This window comes from Cricetulus griseus (genome assembly GCF_003668045.3).
Source record: "Cricetulus griseus strain 17A/GY chromosome 1 unlocalized genomic scaffold, alternate assembly CriGri-PICRH-1.0 chr1_0, whole genome shotgun sequence".
NCBI lineage: Eukaryota > Metazoa > Chordata > Mammalia > Rodentia > Cricetidae > Cricetulus > Cricetulus griseus.
Window position 1 is genome coordinate 250,251,014 of NW_023276806.1, and position 24,326 is coordinate 250,275,339.

Here is a 24,326-nt window from a genome sequence, read left to right on the forward strand (position 1 = left end):
AACTCATTGAAACTTGAAGGATATCAGTTCAATAAAATACCTGCTCAGAATATAGCTTATATTTTAAAAAGTTGCCACGTGTTGTCAAGTTCATGGAAAGCACATCTAACAGCAAAGAGGTCCTGCCTAGTGTCAGACTCAACACTCAGGTTCTTTAAAAGACCCTGTCCTGGGGCAGGGTGGCCCCTCGGTCTATGATAGAAAGAGGGGAAAACAGCAAGCAGACAGAGACATTAAAATGTGCCCCCGAGAACAGATAGAAGATCAACCGTTTCTGACAGAGGTTGCTACTGTAAAACCACCTACGGTGGGAATAGCAAGTCAGATGCTTGCCCAGGAGGGCCCTCTCTGCTCTGCACAAGGCCTTTGGTGGGGAGGTGGGGAGCGTCATCAGACTGCTCAATGGGTCTTCCTTAGTGCATTTTTTACTGGATGCTGGAAGCGCCAATGCCACTGTGGCTGTTCTGCGTCTTTTCCCATTGTGGTTACTCCACTCTGCTGAGTGTTTTGAGGGTCTGAGTGACTATATTTTGCTGTCTGTCTCCTGCTTTCTGTCTGCTGCTTCTGTCTTGGATAATGAGTCAAAGGGTATGCACTACTGTCTCCCTCCTTATACACAGGGAAATGGAGCTTCCTGATAAGTTAAATGATAAGGCCCTGTGAATCTCAGGCAGTTTCTATCCAGGGGCATAGCTGGTTATTACATCACACTACTTCTGATGTAAATAGAGTTCTGACATCCTCCTCCCCTCCATACCTCACTGTTGAGTTTGTTTATCTGCTGCTTGGTTTCTTCAGCCTTGATGAACAGAACACCAGCTCCAATATCTGGATCTGAAAAATGACACACACAAAGTGAGCCCTTTAGGAATACACTGTGTGTTCAAACTTTGGGTGTGGGGGTTGCAGTGTAGAAGCAAGGATGTCACTTTAAACATCCCTGCTGCCTGAGCTCATGGGCTTTTCCCCCAGGACCAGACAAATCTCTTCTTTGGGCAGCACCTTCTGTACTCTTAGCAGGCAATCTCACAGCACACCGGTTGGTGACCACACTGGCTGTGTGTGTCCCTACACACAATCATCAGCGTGTTCCAACATTGTATCTCTTATCTCTTTTCATTCTCATCATCACTCCCAATGCCACACACTGACCATACTTCCTTTTTCCATTGGAAAAGGAATTTGCTGTGTCCATGCAAACACTTCACTTCTATTTAAAGGGCTAATTTCCTTTGCATATTTCAAGTCTTCTACTGTATCACTCTGTTGTTCTCATTTCTGAATTCCCTTCTCTAGCTTCTCCCTACTCTGTCCAGGACAAGAAGCACAAATAAGTCAGGGCTTTGGAAAGGAAAAGATTTGACAATGTGACAAAATTAGCCTCTCCTTGGTCAGTTGTGAGTAGAACACTTGTTTAAGAAGAAAAGTAACTCAAAACAGATTAAAGAAGTCATGAGAGTCATTTTACAGAGATGTCTTGCAGTCACTCAACAAACCATTCCCATCATATAGAGTAGGCCAATGCCCCTGTGTAAGAGATGCAGTTAATAAAGAGCCCAGTAAAGGGAAGAGACACTTGAAGGCAATTAAGCAGTGGGTCTGGGTTTCACACTAGACTGTATGGAACACTCTTGGGTTTTCAGTACTGAAGTTGACCCATACAAGTACACATATACTTTAAAATTTTTCTCTTTGCATTAAAAATCAGTGTGAAGTCAGGGAAGAAATATGGTGGTAATGTAGGCAAGGTATAATTGTGGCCATAGAAGAAGGGCAGGCCTAGGAAGAACTGAAAGTCAGTGGAGAGGTGAAATAAAGAAAAATTGTTGCTTAAATATTTGAGTGTAGGGTTATATGATGGGGCAAGGAAAAGGAGGATGCTAAGAGATGGATGGGTGGACAGGTTCAGGCTCTGCACTGACTCCAGGAGACCACAAGACAAATCTTGATTCTTTGCTTCACCATTGGCTTTTTCGGCAAACACAGCAGTGTGATGTAGCTATTATTTCCTTGACAATTACTCCAAAGTAAAGACAACATACATAATTTAGTCAAGTTAATGATTTAAAGTTCTACTCCTCAGTTTGCATCCAGTCTTATGTAGACCCTCTGTTTTTCCAGTGGGAAGTGATTGTTAATCACCAATAAAATCCTGAGTTTACTAAATAGTGGATCCTCATTCCCATTGTTGAAGTTGTCCACCCAATGGTCTTTCTTGGGTTTAGGATTATACGAGGGTTGCTAGTTAGCAGGAGAATGGAACATGAGGATCCAAGCATTTTGTCAGAAGTGGGGAATGACATGGCCAGGGAATGCTTGTCTGTTCTTGCTTACCAATTTTCTTCATTTTTTTTTAAAAAATCTACAAGCATTTAACAACTGACCAGTGTCCAGTCTTTATCAAATGAAGCTATGTTTTCCTTAGAATGTATTTTTCATTTCTGATCTTGATCATATTGACAGGTCTTTTTGTAGGTGAGGTTGGCAGAGAGGGAAAGAGTTCAAATCAGGCTTGAGGTGGAGGCATCTTTATATTAGCCACCATCCTTACAGGTTGGTGTTTCATAATCAAATGTTTTACATCATTCCAAATTGTTTATTCTGACAGTCTGTAAGTATATAACCTATCACCAAATAAATGATTAAGGACTGCCAACATTTTCAGAGCACATAACCATGTGGTAATTTTTTTTCAATTTTTCTGGGTGTATAATAGGAAAATAGGGACTCTCTGATGAAAAACAGAAACTGGATACTCTGTTTGCCAGGGATAGCAAGTGGCAGGGCATGGGGCCTGATTAGAGAACAATTATAGACCTTAGTGCCCGGAAGTGTCAGAGACTCAAGTCAAATCAGTAAGTGCCACGAAGAACACTGTGACATCAGAAGGCAATGGTGCCTAACACCACACATTAGAGACAATAGTATTTTTGTTTCCTTTTTAAATAAATTTTATTTAAATTAGGAACAGTCTTACATATCAATCCCAGTTCTCTCTCCCTCCCATCTTTCCATACCCCCCAGAGGTCCCCACATCCCATTCCCCATCTACTCCCCAGGGAGGGTGAGGCCTTCCATGAGGGATCATAAAAATCTTTCAAGTCATTTGGGACAGGGCCTAGGCTAAGAGAGAATCCCTACATGGGGAATGGGCTCCCAAAGTCCAGAGAACAGCATTCTTGAAGATGACAATCAAGTGCTTACTTACCTCCAAGGGGAGGGGAGATTCTGGGCTCTGGCCTGATTTGTTCAGAGCCAAAATCAAAAGTCTGAGTTTCCTCATTGCTGTTGCCATCTTCAATTCCATCAACAATCCTGCATCAAGAACAGGGAATAAGTTGGCTATGCATTTACATTTATGGATTCCAGTATCTATAGAAGACCTCTAAGACATTTTGTGTTTAATTTCTAAATTCCTGGTACTATAAAGTTATGCCAGAAAGAAATTAAAGGTACCAGAAAATGGAAGGATCTCCCATGTTCTTAGGTAGGTAGGATCAACAAAGTAAAAAGAGCAATCTTGCCAAAAACAATCTACAGATTCAATGCAATCCCCATCAAAATCCCACAACAATTCTTCACAGACCTTGAAAAAACAATTCTCAACTTTATATGGAAAAACAAAAAACTCAGGATAGCCAAAACAACCGTGTACAATAACAGAACTTCCGGAGGCATCACCATCCCGGATTTCAACCTCTACTATAGAGTATACAAAACAGCTTTGTATTGGCACAAAAATAGACAGGTAGACCAAAGGAATCAAATTGAAAACCCTGATATTAACCCACACACCTATGAATATCTGATTTTTGACAAAGAAGCTAAAGCTATAAAATGGAATAAAGAAAGCATCTTCAACAAGTGGTGCTGGCATAACTGGATGCTGGCATGTAGAAGACTGCAGATATATCCATGTCTATCGCCATGCACAAAACTTAACTCCAAATGCATCAAAGACCTCAATATAAACCCAACCACACTGGGCTTATTAGAAGAGAAAGTAGGAAATATCCTACTTGGTATAGGAGACTGCTTCCTGAACATAACACCAGTAGCACAGACACTGAGGTCAACAATTAATAAATGGAACCTCCTGAAACTGAGGAGCTTCTGTAAGGCAAAGGACACAGTCAACAAGACAAAACAATAGCCCACAGATTGGGAAAAGATATTCATCAACCCCACACCTGACAGATGGCTGATCTCCAAAATTTACAAAGAATTTAAGAAGGTAGTCTCCAAAACGCCAAATAATCCAATTAAAAAGTGGGGTACAGAACTAAATAGACAATTCTCAATAGAGGAATCTAAAATGGCTAAAAGACACATAAGAAAGTGTTCAACATCCTTAGCCATCAGGGAAATGCAAATCAAAACAACTCTGAGATACCATCTTACTCCTGTCAGAATGGCCAAAATCAAAGACACCAATGACAGTTTATGCTGGAGAGGATGTGGAGAAAGGGGAACACTCCTCCAATGCTGGTGGGAGTGCCCACTTGTACAGCCACTTTGGAAATCTTCATGGCAATTCCTCAGGAAAATGGGAATCAGTCTACCATAAGATCCAGCTATTCCACTCTTAAGCATATACCCAAAAGACAAAAAGGGCATCTGTTCAACGATGTTCATCACAGCATTATTTGTAATAGCCAGAACCTGGAAACAATCTAGATGCCTCTCAACTGAAGAATAGATAGAGAAAATGTGGTACATTTACACAATGGAGTAATACTCATAAAAAAATGGAATCTTGAAATTCACAGGCAAATGGATGGAACTAGAAGAAACCATTCTGAGCGAGGTAACCCAATCACAAAAATACAAACATGGTATGTACTCACTCATATGTGGATTTTAGAAATAGTATAAAGGATTACCAGCCTACAATCCACACTGCCAGAGAAGCAGTGTATGATCCTAGTATCCCTGTCTTCAAGCTCTGAGACCATTCTAACTAAAAGTTATCATGCTTTGGTACCATTCAGTAGAATGTGCAATACACAGATGTTGTGTGTTTTCTGCAAGTGGAAAATGAGCTCATATATTTGAGCCATCATTTACTTTACCAGTTGAGAATTTGAGTTCAGCTTTCAGTCATTACTATTGCTGATGTCTTTGACAGAATAGTTAAATCTTTATTTTTACAATATAATAGTAAGAAATAGCAAAAACTGCTCCTCAGGTCTCCAGGAAGACTACAAAAATAAATGGAAAGTTACCTCACAAGGTGCATGGAACCTAGGAAGTACTCAGGGTATTTTTCTCATTTGGTTGCTCAGCTGTTTGGAGATACTGATGGGTTTTAATGCCTTTCTGGCATCAGAGCATGGGTTTTCTACCATCTCAATCCCCTTTAGTTGCTTCTAAAGTGACTTTAGTTTCAGTGTAAAGAAAATTAGTTTTACTAAGAAGAACAGAAATAAAACTAGCTTCAGTTATCCACAGTAACAAGCAGAATATTGTGACAAGGACAACAGCCCTCAATCATTCATCATTCCACCCTGTTGTTGAACAAGATTTGGGGATTAAGGGATTAAAGGATCCTGCTCTCTTCATTTTATTGTGAATTCAATTATAAACCACACCATGACACATGGAGATTAAATTAGTATAAAAGCAGAAGTGATGGACATTTACTGCAACCCATTTACTTTATTATGAGTATAATCTTCATAGCACTCATACACACACATTTGAGATATAGCTCAAAAATTCACACATGGCTCAGGAAAACTGAAGAATGGAGATTGTGAATTCACTGAACAGAAAGGTTCAGATTGCTGAATAATTTAGAAGGTGTGTGCTAATCTGTGTATGAGCACATGCAGAAGTGTGGGAACTCACCTGGGAGACTGCTGCACAGGTGAACTCTTACCTTGGACTGAGCTCTGGGGTTCCTGAGCTAGTCATACTGCCAAGCTGCACTTTCAGGTTCTTCTCTATCCTTCTGCCATGGCTAGATGGCTCAGCCTCCTGCTTGGTTTTAGGGGAGTTGGCAGTAGAGACTCTAATTGGAGAGTGGAATGGCACTGTCCCTGAGGCTAGTTGCTTTAAGTTTAAACCTAGATAGCTTTTATTGCCTCCGATCTTTTTGCTGCGTGAAACAGAGGATCTCTTTGTGTAGATAGGAGAAAGGGAGGCGGTCTCCTCTTCCTCCACCTCTTCCTCCTCTTCCTCATCTTCCACAATGGATGGGAGTCTCCTGTTGATGCTTCCATTCCCTTTGGACTCTGCCTGTATCAGTGGATAATATAGATTAGCACAGATTGCTCCGAGGCATATCATTTATGTCAGAAGTCCTACTGAGAAAAGATCCAGTTCCTTAGGGACTAGTAAACCTTTGCTTTGTGTGTTCTTATTTTCCAAGTTTTAAAAGGCTCCCCAGTTTTCATTCCCAGGTTTACCTTCTTTACTTTCCTGGTTTTAATCCCCAATCATTCTCTTGAAATTTAAAAATATTTGGGTGGGAATTTTACTCAGCTACTCACTCATAATCATAATAGGTGGCACTCTTTTAGGAATATGGGCATTTTAATTTTATCACATGGTTGTAGGATTTAAAACTGCAATAACTTTAAGAGGAACTCAACTTGAAGATCAACTTTAGCATCACATTTGAGAATGTGTCTCTCCTATCTGTTTTGGACCACATGAAGTATCCTTAGCTTCCTTGCCTTTAGCCCCTCCTTGATCTTACAAGTCACTAACAAGATACAAAGCAAAGTCCTTCTCCTTTGAAGAACCTTGAGATATGTAGGGAAATAATCTTTCCAGAATGCATCCCAGGAGTACCATGCTCTTAGCCAGGGCATCCAGTCTCATAAGCCAAGAGAGAGAGAGAGAGTGGGAGAGGAAATGACTGATGAGAAGGCAGAGCATGGGAGAGATGAGGTTAACCCCTCTGAACTATTGCAATGTTTCTTGCTTAGACCCAGACATGATCTCTGTGAATGTTCACTAGTCAATTTATTTCCCGAAAATAAATTCATTTCTCTGGGCTTCAGTTTCCTTTCCAGATCCAGTTGCATATACATATTTAACAATAGTTGCTAATGAAAAAATAGTAAACACTGAAAATACCTAAGATTATTGTTAGTTTCATGAGCTGTCATGGTGATTTATACCAACAAGTCCTTGGTTCATTGGTGTATTTGGGTGTGTGATATTCTTAATAGTTATAATGAAACAACAAAAATACTGTGGTGGCTTCAAGGCCCTAGCTCATTTAGTTTAGACATTAGCCACTAAGTGAAATACAGTATTATTTTACTCAATTTTTTGTTAGTCTTAATACCTCAAAAATTTTGAACAAAATAACTTTCCTAGTGACATATTCTTTCTAGCTACATATAATTATTTTAATCAACTGTGAAGGTATGAATTCTTTATTGGAAAGTCATGGTGCCACTTTTCCTTACTTATTTTGTTTTCAGGCACAGTTCAAACTTTGTGATTTAACAAAAATTGGACCCTCATGGAATTGTACAAGATCATTGTGCACTTTTATTGTAGAACAGAAAAATTAGCTTGCCTGCTAAAAATACAACAGGGAAAACTTATCAAAGAAATGAAAACCCGAGGACAATCTCTAATTAGGTCTGTTTATATTGGCATTGGCAATTTATTCATTCCTTTATTTGAAGAAGTCTCCATTGGTTCTAATAGAATCCTCTGAATGATAACTTACAAAATGTTTGTAGTTTTATAAGTTCATTTAAGTCCCATAGTTCCATTGTGTCAGGGAGTCTTGATGAATTAAGCAAGTCTCTGGGAAACTGAATCTTTTATTTATTTATTTATTTATTTATTTATTTATTTGGTTTTTGAGACAGGGTTTCCCTGTGGCTTTGGAGGCTGTCCTGGAACTAGCTCTTGTAAACCAGGCTGGTCGCGAACTCACAGAGATCCACCTGCCTCTGCCTCCTGAGTGATGGGATTAAAGGCGTGCGCCACCAACACCCGGCAGAAACTGAGTCTTACAATTAAGATGACAGATACTACTTATATCAAAAATTCATTCCCTTACAAGAATCACCATAGACAGGACCAAAACTTATGTTATTATTAGATATCTGGCCTGACATTAGTTGTGTGGTTCAAATGAGAAATGTCCTCTACTATTTCAGATGTTTGGATACCTGGTTTCTAGTTTGTGGCATGCTTGGGGAGTTGATGCAGCCTTGTGGAGGAAGTGCATCAGTGGGGGTGAGCTTTGAGAGGTCACAGTCTAGCTGTGGTTCCAGTTTGCTCTCTCTGTTTAGTGTTTGTGACTGAGGATATGATTGCTCAGCTTCATGCACTGGTCACCATGCCTACCTGTTGTCATGCTCCCTGTCACCATGGAATCCCACCTATCTGCAACTGCAGCTCAAATACACTTTTCCTTCTATAAGTTGTCATGGTTGTGGGGTTTTATCATAGCAAAGGAAAGTAACTAAAGTAATTAGATACTTTCTTCAGGACATCTGTGTGAGGGACCTGCTTCTCTCTGTTGCTGCAATTGTCTTATACACTGCCAAGAAGTTTTATAACAGATCTTCCACTTTACCACATTACTTACTTCACTGAGTGTCAAATGTTTTTATGAGTATACACCAAGGTTTTGATAATTACATTAAATGGAATCTCAGATTTGCATCTTGGTTCTGCTAGAACTGCTGTTTCAGAATCACAAATACCTAGTCAAACTGTTGTAAAGGCAGGACAAATCCTTGTGCTAAGTGTATATTGCATGCATTCCTGATACCCTGGGCCTTGCTTTCTAATCTTGGTAGGAACATAATGTTTAAGAGTCTTTAGGTTTACAGAGAAATCAGGCCCTAGGGAAATGTCTGGAGATCGATAAAGATGACACCAGCAAACAATCTAAGCAACAGAGGAGAGGCTACCTTAAATGCCCTCCCCTGATAATGAGATTGATGACTGACTTATATGCCACCTGATAACCCTCATCTGGCAACTGGTGGAAGTAGAAGCAGACACCCACAACTAATCACTGAACTGAGAGAAGGACGAGTGAAGAGCAAAGGGATCCATACCAGGCTGGTGAAACCCACAGAAACAGCTGACCTGAACATCGGGAAACTCTTGCTCCCCAGACTGATGGGAGTTGGGAAAAGATTTTCCAATCAAATGGACACAAGAAATGAGCTGGTCTAGAAATCCTAATATCCAACAAAGTAGACTTCAAACTAAAATCAATCAAAACAGATGAAGAAGGGTATTTCATATTCATCACAGGATAAGTCCATCAAGATGAAGTCTCAATTCTGCACATCTATGCCCCAAATATGAAGGCATCTGCATTCATAAAAGAAACATTATTAAAGCTCAAATCACAAATAAAACCTCAAATACTTATAGTGGGAGTCTTCAACACACTGCTCTCACCACTATACAGGGCCACCAGACAGAAACTTAACTAAGAAACAAAGGAACAGAAGTATGACCCAATAGGGATGAACAGTCATATATAGAACATTCCATTCAAACACAAAAGAAAAAAAAAACTAATTCTCAGCACCACATGGAACTTTCTCTAAAATTGACCAAATACTCAACAGAATAGCAAATTTCCACAGATAAAACAAAATATTGAAATAATCACCTGTATCCTATGGGATCACCATGGTTTAAAGTTAGAATTCAACAACAACACAAATTTCAGAAAGCCTACAAACTCATGGAAATTGAACAATGTGCAGTTGCAGCATTCCTTGGTCAAGGAAGAAAAAAAAATAAAGACTTCCTAGAATTCAAGGGAATGTAGACAGAACGAACCAAAACTTATGGGACACTTTGAAAGAAGTGCTAAGAGGAAAGTTCATATCACTAAGTGCTCACATGAAGAAACTGGAGAATAGTCACACTAGAGAATTAACAGAGGAACTGAAAGCTTTAGAGCAAAAAGAAGCAAACTCATCCAGGAGGAGTAGATGCCAGGATATAATCAAATGAAGGTTGAAATCAATAAAGTAGAAACTAGGAAAACATTACAAAGAATTGATGAAACAAAGAGTTGGTTCTTCGAGAAAATCAACAAGATAGACAAACTTTTATCCAAACTAACCAAAAAGCGCAGAGAGAGCATGCTGGTTAACAAAATCGGAAATGAAAAGGGGGACATAACAATGCACACTGGAGAAATACAGAGAATAATCAGTTCATACTTTGAAAACCTGTACTCCACAAAATTGGAAAATCTACAAGAAATGGACAATTTTCTGGATAGAGTTCACTTAAAAATTAAATCAAGAACAGATATTAATTTAAATAGACCTATAACCCCTAATGAAATAGAAGCAGTCATCAAAAGTCTCCCAACTAAAAAAAGCCCAGGGCCAGATGGTTTCAGTGCCAGAATTCTACCAGAAATTCAAAGACCAGCTAACACCAATTCCCCTCTAATTGTTCCACACAATAGAAGCAGAAGGGTCATGGCCAAACTCTTTTTAAGAGGCTACAAATACCTTGGTAGCCAAAACACACAAAGACATAACTAAGGAAGAGAACTACAGACGAATCTTCTGTAATGATAAATCTTTCTGCCAGCTGCCTGAGTTCCGCCGCCATTTTAGGGCCCCCAAATAACACACAGAGATTAGTATTAGTTAAAATGTTGCTGGCCAATGACTAGGATTTCTTAAGTACTAGCTCTATCTTAACTATCAACCATAACCGTTAATCTATATATTTTACAAAGACTTATCTAGGATGCCAGCGGCATGCATCCTGTCTTCCAAGGATCACATGGCTACTCTTCCAGAATCCTCCTGGAGTCCTAGTCACACCTATCTTGCTTCCCTATTGGCTAATAGTGCTCTATTTATCAGTCAATAAGCAAGCATATACAGAGAAGGACTTCCCCTATCAATCTCCCTAATGAACATTATTGCAAAAATACATAATAAAATTCTGGCAAATTGAATCCAAGAACACATCAGAATAATCACACACCATGATCAATCAGGCTTCATTCCAGGAATGCAAGGATGGTTCAACATACAAAAATCCATCAATGTAATCCACCATATAAACAAACTGAAAAAGAAAAACCACATGATCATCTCACCAAATGCTGAAAAAGCTTTTGACAAAATCCAACATCCCTTCATGATAAAGGACTTGGAGATATCAGGAATAACAGGGACATAGCTAACATAATAAAAGCAATATATAGCAAACCAACCGACAACATCAAACTAAATAAAGAGAAACTCAATATGATCCCTCTAAAATCAGGAACAAGACAAGGCTGCCCACTCTCTCCATATCTCTTCAATATTGCACTTGAAGTTCTAGCTAGAGCAATAAGACAACAAAATGAGATTAAGGGGACACAAATTGGAAAGGAAGAAGTCAAACTTCCACTATTTGCAGATGATATGATAGTTTAATAAGTTACCTAAAAAACTCTACCAGGAAACTCCTACAGCTGTTAAATACCTTTAGCAAAATGGCAGGATGCAAAATTAACTAAAAAAACTCAGTAGCTCTACTACATACAGCTGATAAATGGGATGAGTAAGAAATCAGTGAAACATCCCCTTTTACAATAGCCACAAAGAACATAAAATATCTTGGGGTAATCCTAATCAAACAAGTGAAAGACCTGTTTAGTAAGAACTTTGAGTCTTTAAAGAAAGAAAGAAGATACTAGAAAATGGAAAGATATACCATGTTGTTGGATAGGTAGGATCAACAGTAAAAATGACAATCTTGCCAAAAGCAATCTACAGATTCAATGCAATCCCCATTAAAATCCCACCACAATTGTTCACAGACCTTGAAAGAAAAATAATCAACTTTATATGGAAAACCAAAAAAACGCAGGATAGCCAAAACAACCCTGTACAATAAAGCAACTTCTGAAGACATCACCATCCCTGGCTTCAAGCTTTATTATAGAGCTATAGTCCTGAAAACAGCTTGGTATTGGCACAAAAGCATACATGCAGACCAATGGATTCCAATTGAAGACACTGATATTAACCCACACACCTACAAACATCTGATTTTTGAGAAAGAAGCTAAAGTTATACAATGGAAAAAAGAAAGCATCTTCAATAAATGGAGCTGGCATAACTGGATTTGGACATGTAAAAGATTGCAGATAGATCCATATCTATCACCATGCACAAAACTTATATCCAAATGGATCAAAGACCTCAACATAAATCCAGCCACACTGACCCTCTTAAACAGAAAGTGGGAGGTACTCCTGAACTAATTGGTACAGGAGACAGATTCCTTAACACAACACTAGTAGCACAGACATTGAGATGAACAATTAATAAATGGGACCTCCTGAAACTGAGAAGCTTCTGTAAGGCAAAGGACACAGTCAACAAGACAAAATGGCAGCCCATGGAATGTGAAAAGATATTCACCAACCCCACATCTGACAGAGGGCTGATTTCCAAAATATACAATGAACTCAAGAAGGTAGCCACCAAAACACCAAACAATCCAATCAAAAAGTGGGGTGCAGAACTAAATAGAACATTCCCAAAAGAGGAATCTAAAATGGCTGAAAGACACTCATAAAGTGCTCAACATCCTTAGCCATCAAGGAAATGCAAATCAAAACAACTCTGAGATACCATCTTACACTGGCCAGAATGGCTAAAATAAAAAATACCAATGACAGTCTATCCTACAGTGGATGTGGAGAAAGAGGAACACTTCTCCTTTGCTGTTGGCAGTACAAAATTATACAACCACTTTGGAAGTCAGTATGGCAGTTTCTCAGGAAAACGGAAATCAGTCTACCTCAAGATCCATCAATTCCTCTCTTGGGTATATACCCAAAGAATGCACATTCATACAATAAGGACATATGTTCAACTATGTTCATAGCAGCGGTGTTTGTCATAGCCAGAACCTGGAAGAAACCTAGATGCCCCTCAACCAAAGAATGGATGGAGAAATACTCAATGGAGTACTACTCAGCAGAAAAAAACAATGGTGTCTTGAAATTCATAGGCAAATGTTTGGAACGGGAAGAAAACATCCTGAGTAACCCAATCATGGAAAGACAAGCAGGGTCATATGTGGATATTAGACATAAAGCAAAGGACTACCAGCCTACAATCCACACCACCAGGAAACAAAGTGGACCCCAAGAGAAGATGGTACAGTTCTCTGAAGGGGAGGGGGACAAGAACCCTTGAGCAAATTGGGAACATGGTAAGGGGAAAGGGGGAGAAGAGAAGGGGGAGGAGAACAGGAGAATTGAGACAGGGGAGGAATAGAGGAGGGCAAGAAAGGAGATGCCTTGAAAGAGGGAGACAATATAGGTTTGGAGAGAGTTCTGGCACAGAGGAAATGTTAGGAGATCTGTAGGGGGAAATGCTGGCCATGGGATGTGTCCTACAATATGATGTCTGGACAGACGGTGGCTCTAGTGGGGTCATCTGTGGCTGGGAAAAGCACAATTTTATGCCTGCTGTTTCGATTCCTGCCTGGATCACAAGACTTTACTACATTTCCCAGAATCCTCCTTGATTTCTAGTCCCACCTATCTTGCTTTCCTATTTCCCAACACTACTTTATTTATCAACCAGTAGGACAAACATATACACAGAAGGACTTTCCCCATCAGAAATCCACAGTGATTATCCCAACTGAGGCAGTGGTGGAGAGGCTGTCTTTGATGCCCTTCCATTATAATGAGATTGATGACTATCTTGATTACTATTCCTAGAGCCTTCATCCAGTATCTGATTGAAGCAGAAACAGGCACCCACAGCTAAACACTTGAGCCATACTCCTGGAATCCAGCAGGAGGGATGAACAAAGGAGCTCAAAGGAGCTGGCCAAGCGGTATTTGAACCTAATATAAGTCTGTGTATTATTTTGTCCATCCACGTGGCGGTAGAACTCAGGCGGCTTTTGGCGGAAAGATTTATCGTAACAGAATGGTGTCAGTGAGAGGGATGACCCCATGCCCCAAGGTTCCCAGAGAAAGAGGGAACCCTGCCGCCACAGCCTGCCCTGTCGGGCCACTGAGAGGCATCGGAGCAGCTTCCATATGCTTGTGCTGTCCCAGCGCTCTTGGGGTTTGGACTTGGCACTCCGGAGATGATAAACACAGATCCAGATAAAGAAAAACCTCTAAAGGTTTACACTGAGTTTAAAAATATATGTAGGCTTGTGAGAGAAAAAATAATAGCAGGAAATAGAGTAGCCGGTTGTGGTGGTGCATGCCAGTAGGATTTGCTGAAGGAAGCAGAGGCAGGCGGATTTCCACAGAGAAACCCTGTCTCGGAAAAAAAAAAAGAAACAAAAGAAAGTAAAAATAAAGTAATAAAAAGCCACATAAAGATGGAAAATACACAGAGAATCTGGATACTATATGCCATATTGTTGTCTTTAAATTGTTTGATGCCGAGGAAAGACTTACTGCTGCTAAAATACATTTGATTATAAATGCTGCTAAATTAATCCAACTTAATACATTTTAAAAATGCTTTGACTTCAAAATTTAAGTCTAAGGACAGGCTACTTGGAAAAAAGAATTTCTGTTTATGTTTCCACAGAAAATGAAAAGCTGTGGATTCCTTTCAGACTAATATGATTTGATCAAGCAAGACACCCTGAAGCTGAGATGATACAGCCTTACAGACTACAAAAACAAGGACTTGGTCAGATTTTTGTGTTTTATCACGATCCCAATGGTATGAACATCGCCCCCAATCAGCAGGAAGCAGTTTAGAAAGAACGACACCCAGATTCCCAAACATTGTTTATAAATGTTTGTTTTCATTTAAATGGGGTTGGTTATAAATGACAATGAGCATAGTCAATCTCTTTTTTTTTTTTAAAGGGAGGTATAGGATATAGGAATGATATAGGAATGAATATGTTGCATTGGTATGTATTTTCATTTATTAATACAACTTTAAGGTCAATTTCGTGATATGTATATATCTTCTCTTGTTTAGGTATTGTGTTTATATAGATCTTTTAAAATGATATGCATAATTAAATACAGGTTATATAGTCACCTATGATAGTCAGAACTTATAATTAGGTTAGTTAGTTTTTCTAGATATACAGAGATGTATTTGAGATGGTTAGGTATTCTTCAAACCTTTCAAAGACCTACAGAAATATGGCATATAAATGGTTTAGGGTTTTTCTTGTCAGTGAGACACAACTGCTCCTGGCACACCAATTACGTCAGAAAGGAGGATGGACATCAAAGAAACTCATTATGGAGTTTGCTTTCAACATGGCAAGATTAGCCATGTGGGCAAGAAACTGCTCTTGCCTGGATTGTTTGTTGCTGTATAAACTGGACATGCAGGACCCACAAGAAAGTGACTGCTGAACTTACAAAACAAGACAGCACTGAAGGGTTTCTGTTGAGATGGAGAAGTATGCCAGACACACTATGGCCTATGGGCTGAAGATGGATGCCCCAATGTTACTTTGGGTGACTTTCCAGGTAGGAAGATGTTCAGTCAATTCTAGAGTTTATATATTATCCTTCTGTGGTCTTTGATAGAGTTGAAGACAGATAGTTATGGTTATAGTTTTCTTCTGTTATTATAAAAGATAAGTTATCCTTCTTTTATTAGACAGAAAATAGGAGATGATGGGGGAAGTGCTTCTGTGAATGTGTTTGTCTTACTGGATGATAAAGTTCTGTTTGGCCAATGAGACAGCAAGTTAGACAGGACTAGGAGTCAAAGTGGATTCTGGGAAATGTAGTGAGAGTGGTGATCCAGGCCAGAAGTGACATAGCAAGGAGACTCATATTTAAGCAAGGAGAAACAGGAAGTGTCCCCTTTTCCCCTCCTCTCTCTCTCTATCGGCACGATGTGATCCACTGGCAAGTGGGGACACCAATGAAAGGTGTCTGATAAGATAAGTCTTATAAAATATATATATTTATGATAATTAAGACTGAGCTAGCAGATGAGAAATCCTAGTCATTGGCCAAGCAGCATTAGAACCTAATATAAGTCTGTGTATTATTTTGTCCATCTATGTGTCGATAGAACTCAGGAGGCTTTTGGCAGAAAGATTTATCGTAACAGGGACTTAATGAGGGATGTCCTTCTGTGTATATGTGTCCCTTATTGGTTGATGAATAAAACGCTGATTGGCCAGTAGTCAGGCAGGAAGTATTGGTGGGTCTACCAGATGAGGAGAAATCTTGGGAGAGGGAGGCAGAGAGAAGACGCCATGTAGCTACTGGGAAGAAAGGATGCACCAGGTGTTCTCTGGTAAGATAAGGCCATGTAGAAACACATAGATTAATAGTTATGGGTTAATAATTAAAAGAGAGCTAGCCAGTAAGAAGCCTGAGTTATCGGCTAAACTGTTTATAATTACTTTAAGTCTCTGTGTGTTTATTTGGGGCTAATCAGCTATGGGACCTGGTGGGACAGAAACTCCATCTAGAGGGACTATTGGCAATGAACTGTCCTAGGTATCTTTAATTATCAGCTTGATACAGCTTGGAGTCATCAGAGCAAAGTCTTAATTCAGGAAATGTCTAAATCAGAAGTGCAAATCAGACTGTGTACCTGTGCAGATCTCAGTATTATGGTTGTTACCAGCACCAGTGGAGAAACACATCCACCTCAATACTTAGTGAGCCTTGGGAAGGTGGGAGGCCATACTGAGTGTGACTAATTAGAGTTCAGAAGGGAAACTTCTAAAGCAAAATGGAGGGTCAGAAAGTTCCTTCTCAGCACTGGGGCTGAAGATGCATGCCACCTTGTTTGGTTTTGATGTGGGTTCTGGGGATCTCCTCATGCTATACAAGCCATCTCCACAGTCCTTCAGATCAAAATTTCAAAAGTACACTAGTGTAAATGATCAGTGACTATCCTCCCCAAAGACAAAAGAGCAGATAAATCTAGTCTAGGCTCTATAGACGAAAGTCAGCAACACAAAGGGAAAAGTCAGAAAAGCAAATGGGTCAGTCAGGAACATGGAAGAAGTTAGCAACATGGAAAAGAAACTGGACAAGAACTCTAAGATTTTGAAAAAATTAAAATGTCAGAAATGGAAAACTTAATAAAATAAACACAGTGGCAATTGTATAACTATCAGGGATGGAACACATTATGGAGGAAATACATAATTAAACATCAATTAGGGAAAAATAAATGACATAACCACAATATCAAAGAATTCTGAATATAATCATAAGCCCAAATTTAAGAATCTACAGTTTATAATAATAAACATAGATTAAAAACTGAAGTCCTAGATAATCCATAAAATGGAATGGGAGCAGAAATTTCCTTGTCCTAGAAAAAGCAATGGACACCAGAATGTAAAATGTGTTTAGTACCCCAAATGAACATGGCCAGAAAAGAACTTCTCTGTAATGTAATAGAATCAGGATGTTAGAAACACAAAGCAAGAAGCAATATTTAGGTGTAAATTCCAACTTATCTTACAAAGACAAGCACACCAGAACAACATCTAATCTTTCATCTGAAACCATAAAAGCCACAAAAGAGGAAATGACACATATTAAGTCATTAAATAACTCTCAGTCAAGATTGTTATACATGGTAAAGCTGTCTTTTTAAATTGATGGCAAAATAAGAATATTTTAAGACTAGCAAAAATTAAGGTGCTCCATGAAAACAATACCAACATTACAGAAGATACTTAAATAAAGAGGAAAGTTTCATGGGAGCACAGGAAAGAAAACATTCAAAGGGAAGAGAAGAAATAAAAAAGAAAGCTGAGTAGGAATCCATAATTGTCCAAAATGTAAGCCAGAAAATCCCTAGTACTAAAAGGGAAGAAAGAAAACACACAATGATCTAATCAACCAAGAAAACACCCAATAAAATCACAGTACTTGAAAAATATCTCTCAGGAATAACCTTAAATATAAATAGCCTCAATTCACCAACAAAAGAGAATTAGATTGATTTACTAGATTAAAAAATTATTTCCTGGTATCTTTTGTCTATACAAAACATACCTCACTGGCAAAGACATCCATAGGCAGACAGTGACTACAGGAAGAATGTCAATATACTAAGGGAATGGTAGGCCAAAACAAGCTGTCTTGGCTATTCAGGCATCTAATAAAGTAGACTATAAGCCAAAAGTATAAGAAACAAAAAGGCTAAGGCATATTAACAAAGAGAACAAAAGATACAGCAATTTTAAACATACATGCTAAAGTGAATTTTAATGGGCATAAAAGTTCACATATGTTCTGATGTAACAGTAGTGGGTGGCTACTATTATTCATGTGATTAGCATTTTCAGGGTTAAACTGAATTATTGTGGAATATTATTTTAACTAGGCAAAGATGTGTTACATTTGTTTGTTACATTTGTTTATGATGCCTTTGTTAACAATGTAAAGATGCCTTACATTTGTTTAGTTATGTAAAGCTGGTTGCCTTTGTTTTACCTTGCATGCCTAATTGGTCTACTAAAAAGCTGACTGGCCAGTACCTGGTCAGAGAGGGAAAGGCAGGGCTGGCAGTAAGAGAGAGTAAGTAGGAGGAGAAATCTAGGCTCAGAAGAGAAAAGGAGGTAATAATGAGGGAGAAAGAGAGGCACATGCCTGGGGACAGAAGTCAGGCAGCCAGACCCTGGAGGAAGGCATAAGGCAAAATGTAGGTAAAGAGAAACAGATTGAAATAAGAGCTAAGCTAAGGCCCAGCATTCATAACTAATCAGAAGTCTCTGTTATCATGATTTGGGAGGTGTTTGGTGGCCTAAAAGAAAAAGCCTGGGACACTGAATGCAATGCTTTAATTTTAAACTATGACCCTTTCAGGCCTTTGACACAAAATAGTGTGTGTGTGTGTATGTGTGTGTGTGTGTGTGTGTGTGAGAGAGAGAGAGAGAGAGAGAGAGAGAGAGAGAGAGAGAGAGAGAGAGAGAGAGAGAGAGAGAGAGAGAGAGAGAGAGAGAGGGAGAGAGAGAGAGAGAGACAGAGAGAGAGAGAGACAGAGAGAGAGAGAGACAGAGAGAGAGGTGGTTAAATATAATATCGTTGATACCACTGTGGAAAGCAGTGGACATTGCAAGCAATGATTTAGCCATAATAAATGTTGAAAGCAATATATGGATACAGAAGGATAACATTTGTTTGCAGTTTTGTATGTTATATGGTTCAGTAGAGTATTTCTCTTGTAAAACTCTGGCAAAAGTTTGAGACAACGATTTCTCATTCCTTTCCCATACCATGTTAAATGTGATGTTATATGGCTGATTCAACAAAGACAGATGGGACACATGGAGAGAAGCAAACAGATCAGATGAGGCTCTCGTTTAAGTGCTTTCAATCAGTAGATTAATTTCCTTAATATGGCATTACCATAACAAGCCAAATGCAAAAGCAGTTGGCATTAAGAAATAATAAAGACCAGGCATATAATTGATGAAATGGAGACCAAAAATACAATGCATATAATCAAACAAAAATTAGCATGCTGAAATGATAAGAAAATTGGCAACCTTCATTCAGAAGAACCAAAAGTAAAACAAAACCCAAATTAATAAAATTAGAAATAATCCAAATGAAATCCAAAATATTGAAAACAATACTTCAGAAACTTTATTATTTAAAAAATATAGAAGAAATGGATAAAATCCTAGACATTATATTTTTCAAAGATATAAACAATGTAAGCAAGAAATGGGGCTCAAGGAGTTATCTTTGCTTTCCTATAAGAAAATCTCATGTCTGGACTCACTGCTGAACTCTATCAAAACTTTAAGGAAGGCATAACATTAAAATGCTCTGTAAACTGGAAAGAGAAAGAACACTATTAAAACTTATTCTACGAGGTCAGTCTTATCATGATACCAGAACTGAATAATAACAAAACATGCAGGACCATGGTTGAGTCCTAGGTCAGCTTTGTCCACATAGCAAACTAAAACCAAAATAAAAAATATAAAACAAAAGTCATCATACCTGTGAGACTGCTGATTTGTTTGATAATCTTGATATTACCTGAAAGATCAAAGAAACTGTTTAATAACCATTTAAGCATTTTCAGTGAAATATACATTTCAAGAAGTGTATGTTCATGTAGAAGAGAAAAAAGTTTGTTAAAAGATGCTTCTAAAATGTCTTATCCTCTAAGACCTCTATTGATCAATGTGTCTTCATAACAGGAATGGCAAGTTGATTGGCTATCACAGGTCATAACATTGCAATCCACAAAAGACATAAGTTGAAACCCACCATTGTAGGAGACATTAAGCTACGCCTTAATGCTAGATGCTGGCTACAGGTGTGCCTGACCACACCTGTGAAGGCATGGTCAAGGTGAGGTCAGGATGATTCGGGATGGGCTCTTAAGGGGCAGCAAGCACATGGGAAGCCCCTTCTCTCTGGCCTCGCTGCCTTGCTGCCGTGGGCACGCTCTGGCTTGCTTTTGGCTGGTGTTTATCTGAATAAAGATATCTTAACCATACAGACTATGGATCAGTTCTCATTATACCACCATAGAACACAACATCAAAATTGAATGTCTACTACAGGACATAACAGGTGGATCCAACCTTTATCATAGGAAGCCATTGCTGTTCTTTCTATCTTGGTGTTTAATACCTCTTTTAGTTTGCCATTTCCCTACTGGCCTTTCCTAATCTCATGCAGAGTCCTCTTGTTTGCTCTTTGGCTCTGTAAAAGCTGATGTCCTCTTTGATTCGAATTCTTTACCATCAGTCTCCTTTCTTGTTTGACTGCTGGCAAGAAATGAGATGCCTTTCCTGTCCCATCTGTTTCACTCACTGAGGTATTCTTTTTGGGATAAAGTACCAGAGATCACAGTACTCAACAACTGAATTTAAGATCACATCACTCACACACACACACACACACACACACACACACACAAATCCTGTCAATCAAACTGAGACATGCTATCAAACACAACTAGATTTCAATCCCAGACATGCAAAGATATACCTTAGAGTGACTTATAACCCCAGAACATATCTTGTATAAAGTTAATCTTCAGTACTGCAGAAGATTACCCTAAAATGTTTATTTCCTCTGATATATTGTAAGTATTTTGACGGCTCAGATGGGATGGACAGGGATAGTTTCTAGCACTCAGAAGCCAGGCAATACCACAGGTCACAGTAAGCAAAGCATAGCAGCTTACAGCTCTGCTTCAGGGAAAGGTTTTCCCAGTGTATCAGCTCTGCTCCAGCAGGAGAGGGTTTCTCTGGTGAAGTTGTTACCAGAGTGAGTGTAACAACTTCAGTACACCAGGGGAAGTTTTCCCCAGTGAAAAGTGTTACAGCCCTGCTCCCCTCTGCCCAGGGTCATCTCTGTTCCTGCTTAAATAGGTCTCACTCAAACCTCATTCAAGAGATTTATTGGGAAGGAAGAATCCAGGAGAGTGTCTGCCCTCTGCCAGAGAACAGCTGGGCAGTATGAACAGCAAGAAGCTGTACAGACACAGGATTTATATAGGGATTCTTAGGGGGCAGAGTTTTTCCAGGGTGGGGATTGGTCAGATTTCAATCCCTGAGCTTAGGATGGTTAGATCTCCAGCTCAGGGATTGGTTGGTTTTCTGCATAGGTTTAGGGTCAGATTTGGCTCTGGTTTCAGTACCAAAATGTGTTTCTTTCACTGGTCCTTTTTAACCTTTTGGCTCTAATTTTTGGGCAAGGGTGTATTTCTTTCACTGGCTCTGAATCCAGGGACAAAGTGTGTTTCTTTGGCTCTGCTCAGGGTTTGTTTCTTTGGGTGGCCCTTTTTCTTTACATATATAACCCGTATCTTTTTTTAAATTTTTATTTTATTTTATTTGTTCAACTTAGGAACAAGCTTGCTTCAGATGTCAATCCCTTCTCCCTCTCCTTCCCCTCCCCCCAACATCCCACCTGCCCCTAGCAATCCCCCTTCCACTCCCCAGGCAGGGTAAGGCCCTCAAAAGGGGCTCCCCAAAGTCTACCACATCATCCTGGGCCAGGCCGAGGCCCTTCCTCATGTGTCCAGGTCAAGAGAGCATCCCTTCATATGGGATGGGCTCTCAAAATCCCTTCTTTTTTTTTTAAGACCTTACATATTTAATACAGTGCGTTACCCCTGTACAAATGGAAAAAAAATAAGTTCAACATTTCTAGAACAATATGATAACCCGTATCTTTTTAAACTAATAACAACTTCTTTTATTTTTATGTGCTAATAGATGCTATAAATTAACATAATTTTATTCACATGTACAAATACCCTTGAAAGTAGTTCACATAGCAAGCCAGACATGTTTTCTAAATCTGTCTCTCATTCATCATTTTTACCCTGGGATGATTAGGGAAGAAGATCTGTCATTATTTATGCACATGTGGCATCATTATTGCTGTGTAAACACATGTTTCATCAATGTTTAATTTTATGAAAGCAGTCAGCCCATTCTGCATCTGCTTAGTTGCCTAAATATGCATTAATCAGAAGCATTTTAGACATAAGTTTGCAGTAATTCCCCAAACAGTGACAAATAAGACAGCTGAATAATTAAAAATGTGAAAAACAAAACAAAACTATGGTGCTCTTGATATAATGGTAGACATGAAAATGTGCTTCAAAATATCCTGTTAGTTACAGCTTGGGCTAAAGAAATAACAATGATATCTAGGAAGTTTCATACCCCTTTTGTTACAGATATCTGTGGAAGATGAGAGAGATGGTGAATTTAAAGTCTTGGGATTTGGTTGGCAGCTACCTATTCTAAGTCTCTTGACTAAAGGTTAATATGAGTCTGAGTCTCAGGTGGACTTTATTAGTTCCTCCAAGGCATATCTCATTAGAAGATATGTTATGAGGCAGGAGGTGGACTGGGTTTGAGAATGCATATTTGTAGCTCACTTCTAGGTGATACTGATGCTGCTGACCATGAGCAAACTTGAGGGCAAAGCATCATAGCTAACATTATGGTTGCTGTCAATCTTTGCCTTTTAGTTAAGAATTAAACATTTGAACCTGGAGAGATGGCTCAGAGGTTACGATCACTGACTGCTCTTTCAGAGGTCCTGAGTTCTATTCCCAGCAACCACATGGTGGTTCACAGCTATCTGTAATGAGATCTAGTGCCCTCTTCTGGACTGCCAGCATACATGCAGACTGAATACTGTATTCATAATAAATAAACAAATCTTGAAACAAATAAATGCAATAGTATTTAAAAACATATTTTAAAAAATTAAGCATTTGATTAGCACCTTGACAAGTTTTTTTTGGGCATTATGCATGTTTGCTCTCATTGTGATCATCTAAGGTAGGTACTTTAAGATCTTATTGCTAAATAAGACATAAAAGTACTAGACAATGTAATGACTTTCTCAAGGCTTCAAGGCAGCAACTAAGTATGAGATGGGAAATGAGAGCAGGTTAGCAGCTATAGGAAGTAAACATGACCACACATTTTTATTTTATTTTTTAAAATTTATTATCATTAATATTGTTATTAAAGTATCACTACAGAATTTCCTATTCCCTCCCCTTCTCACAACACCCCCTCCATGGCTCTCACCTCAATACCTATCAAACTACTGGCCTTCTCTTTCCTAATTGTTATTGTTGCATGTATATAATATGTAAATGCACAAATATAAAGATATAACTTGCTAAATCTGTCCACCGTAGTGTGCATGATTTCAGGGCTGACTAGTTGGTGTTGGATAACCAATTAGAGTATTCCTCCATGGGCGAAGACTACTTCTCTTGTTTTCAACATGCCTCAGTTGTCTGTAATTACTTGTTTAGGTGTTCAAACATATTTTAAAATAAGACCTGCATGTGATGTATTTCTATTCACTTATTTTTTGTTGTCCTTGATTAATAAGCATAACCTTATCTCATCAGTGGTCTAGAGTCAAGCAGAGTTAAGTAGACTGTATAGTATAATACACATATATGCAAATATGTAGTTCACATACAATATATATGTAGGGGAAATGCTAGCCATGCCCTCTTGGGGGTTGGCACAGGTGACACAGGCCATGCACACTAGGGTATGGTCAGTGATGTAACAAGACCTTAAATATGAAGGTCACAGGTGGCTCTCTTTTCCTGGTTAGCCTGGTAGTAGGAGACTGACTCCATTGCCTGAGTACTCTCCTATTAAAACATCTGTTCATCAAACTTGCTCTGACTCCTTTTTCTGTACACATTAATTGCACCCCATGTATATATGGATTCCACACCTATGTGGTAACAGAATGACTTGAGCACTTGAGAATATGTCTTTAACAAATCAGATTATAGTATGCTAACTCTAGCTGAAATCTCTTTCAGTTAGTAGTGGATGGCACATAATAACCCAGTCTCAAAATATATCCAGGAAAGTAGAAATGT

The 24,326-nt window shown here is 38.9% G+C and overlaps 1 protein-coding gene across 1 annotated transcript in view; it reads right to left on the reverse strand.

Annotated features, from left to right (window-relative positions):
* Kcnh8 (potassium voltage-gated channel subfamily H member 8) overlaps positions 1–24,326 on the reverse strand; it is a 373,434-nt gene that overhangs the window by 14,297 nt on the left and 334,811 nt on the right. The window contains exons 12-15 of the mRNA XM_027394572.2: positions 19,928–19,966; positions 5,882–6,240; positions 3,209–3,315; positions 758–834 (exon numbers count right to left, since the gene is read on the reverse strand). Of these exons, the coding sequence (XP_027250373.1) occupies positions 758–834; positions 3,209–3,315; positions 5,882–6,240; positions 19,928–19,966 (582 nt within the window). The remainder of the gene's footprint in view (positions 1–757; positions 835–3,208; positions 3,316–5,881; positions 6,241–19,927; positions 19,967–24,326) is intronic.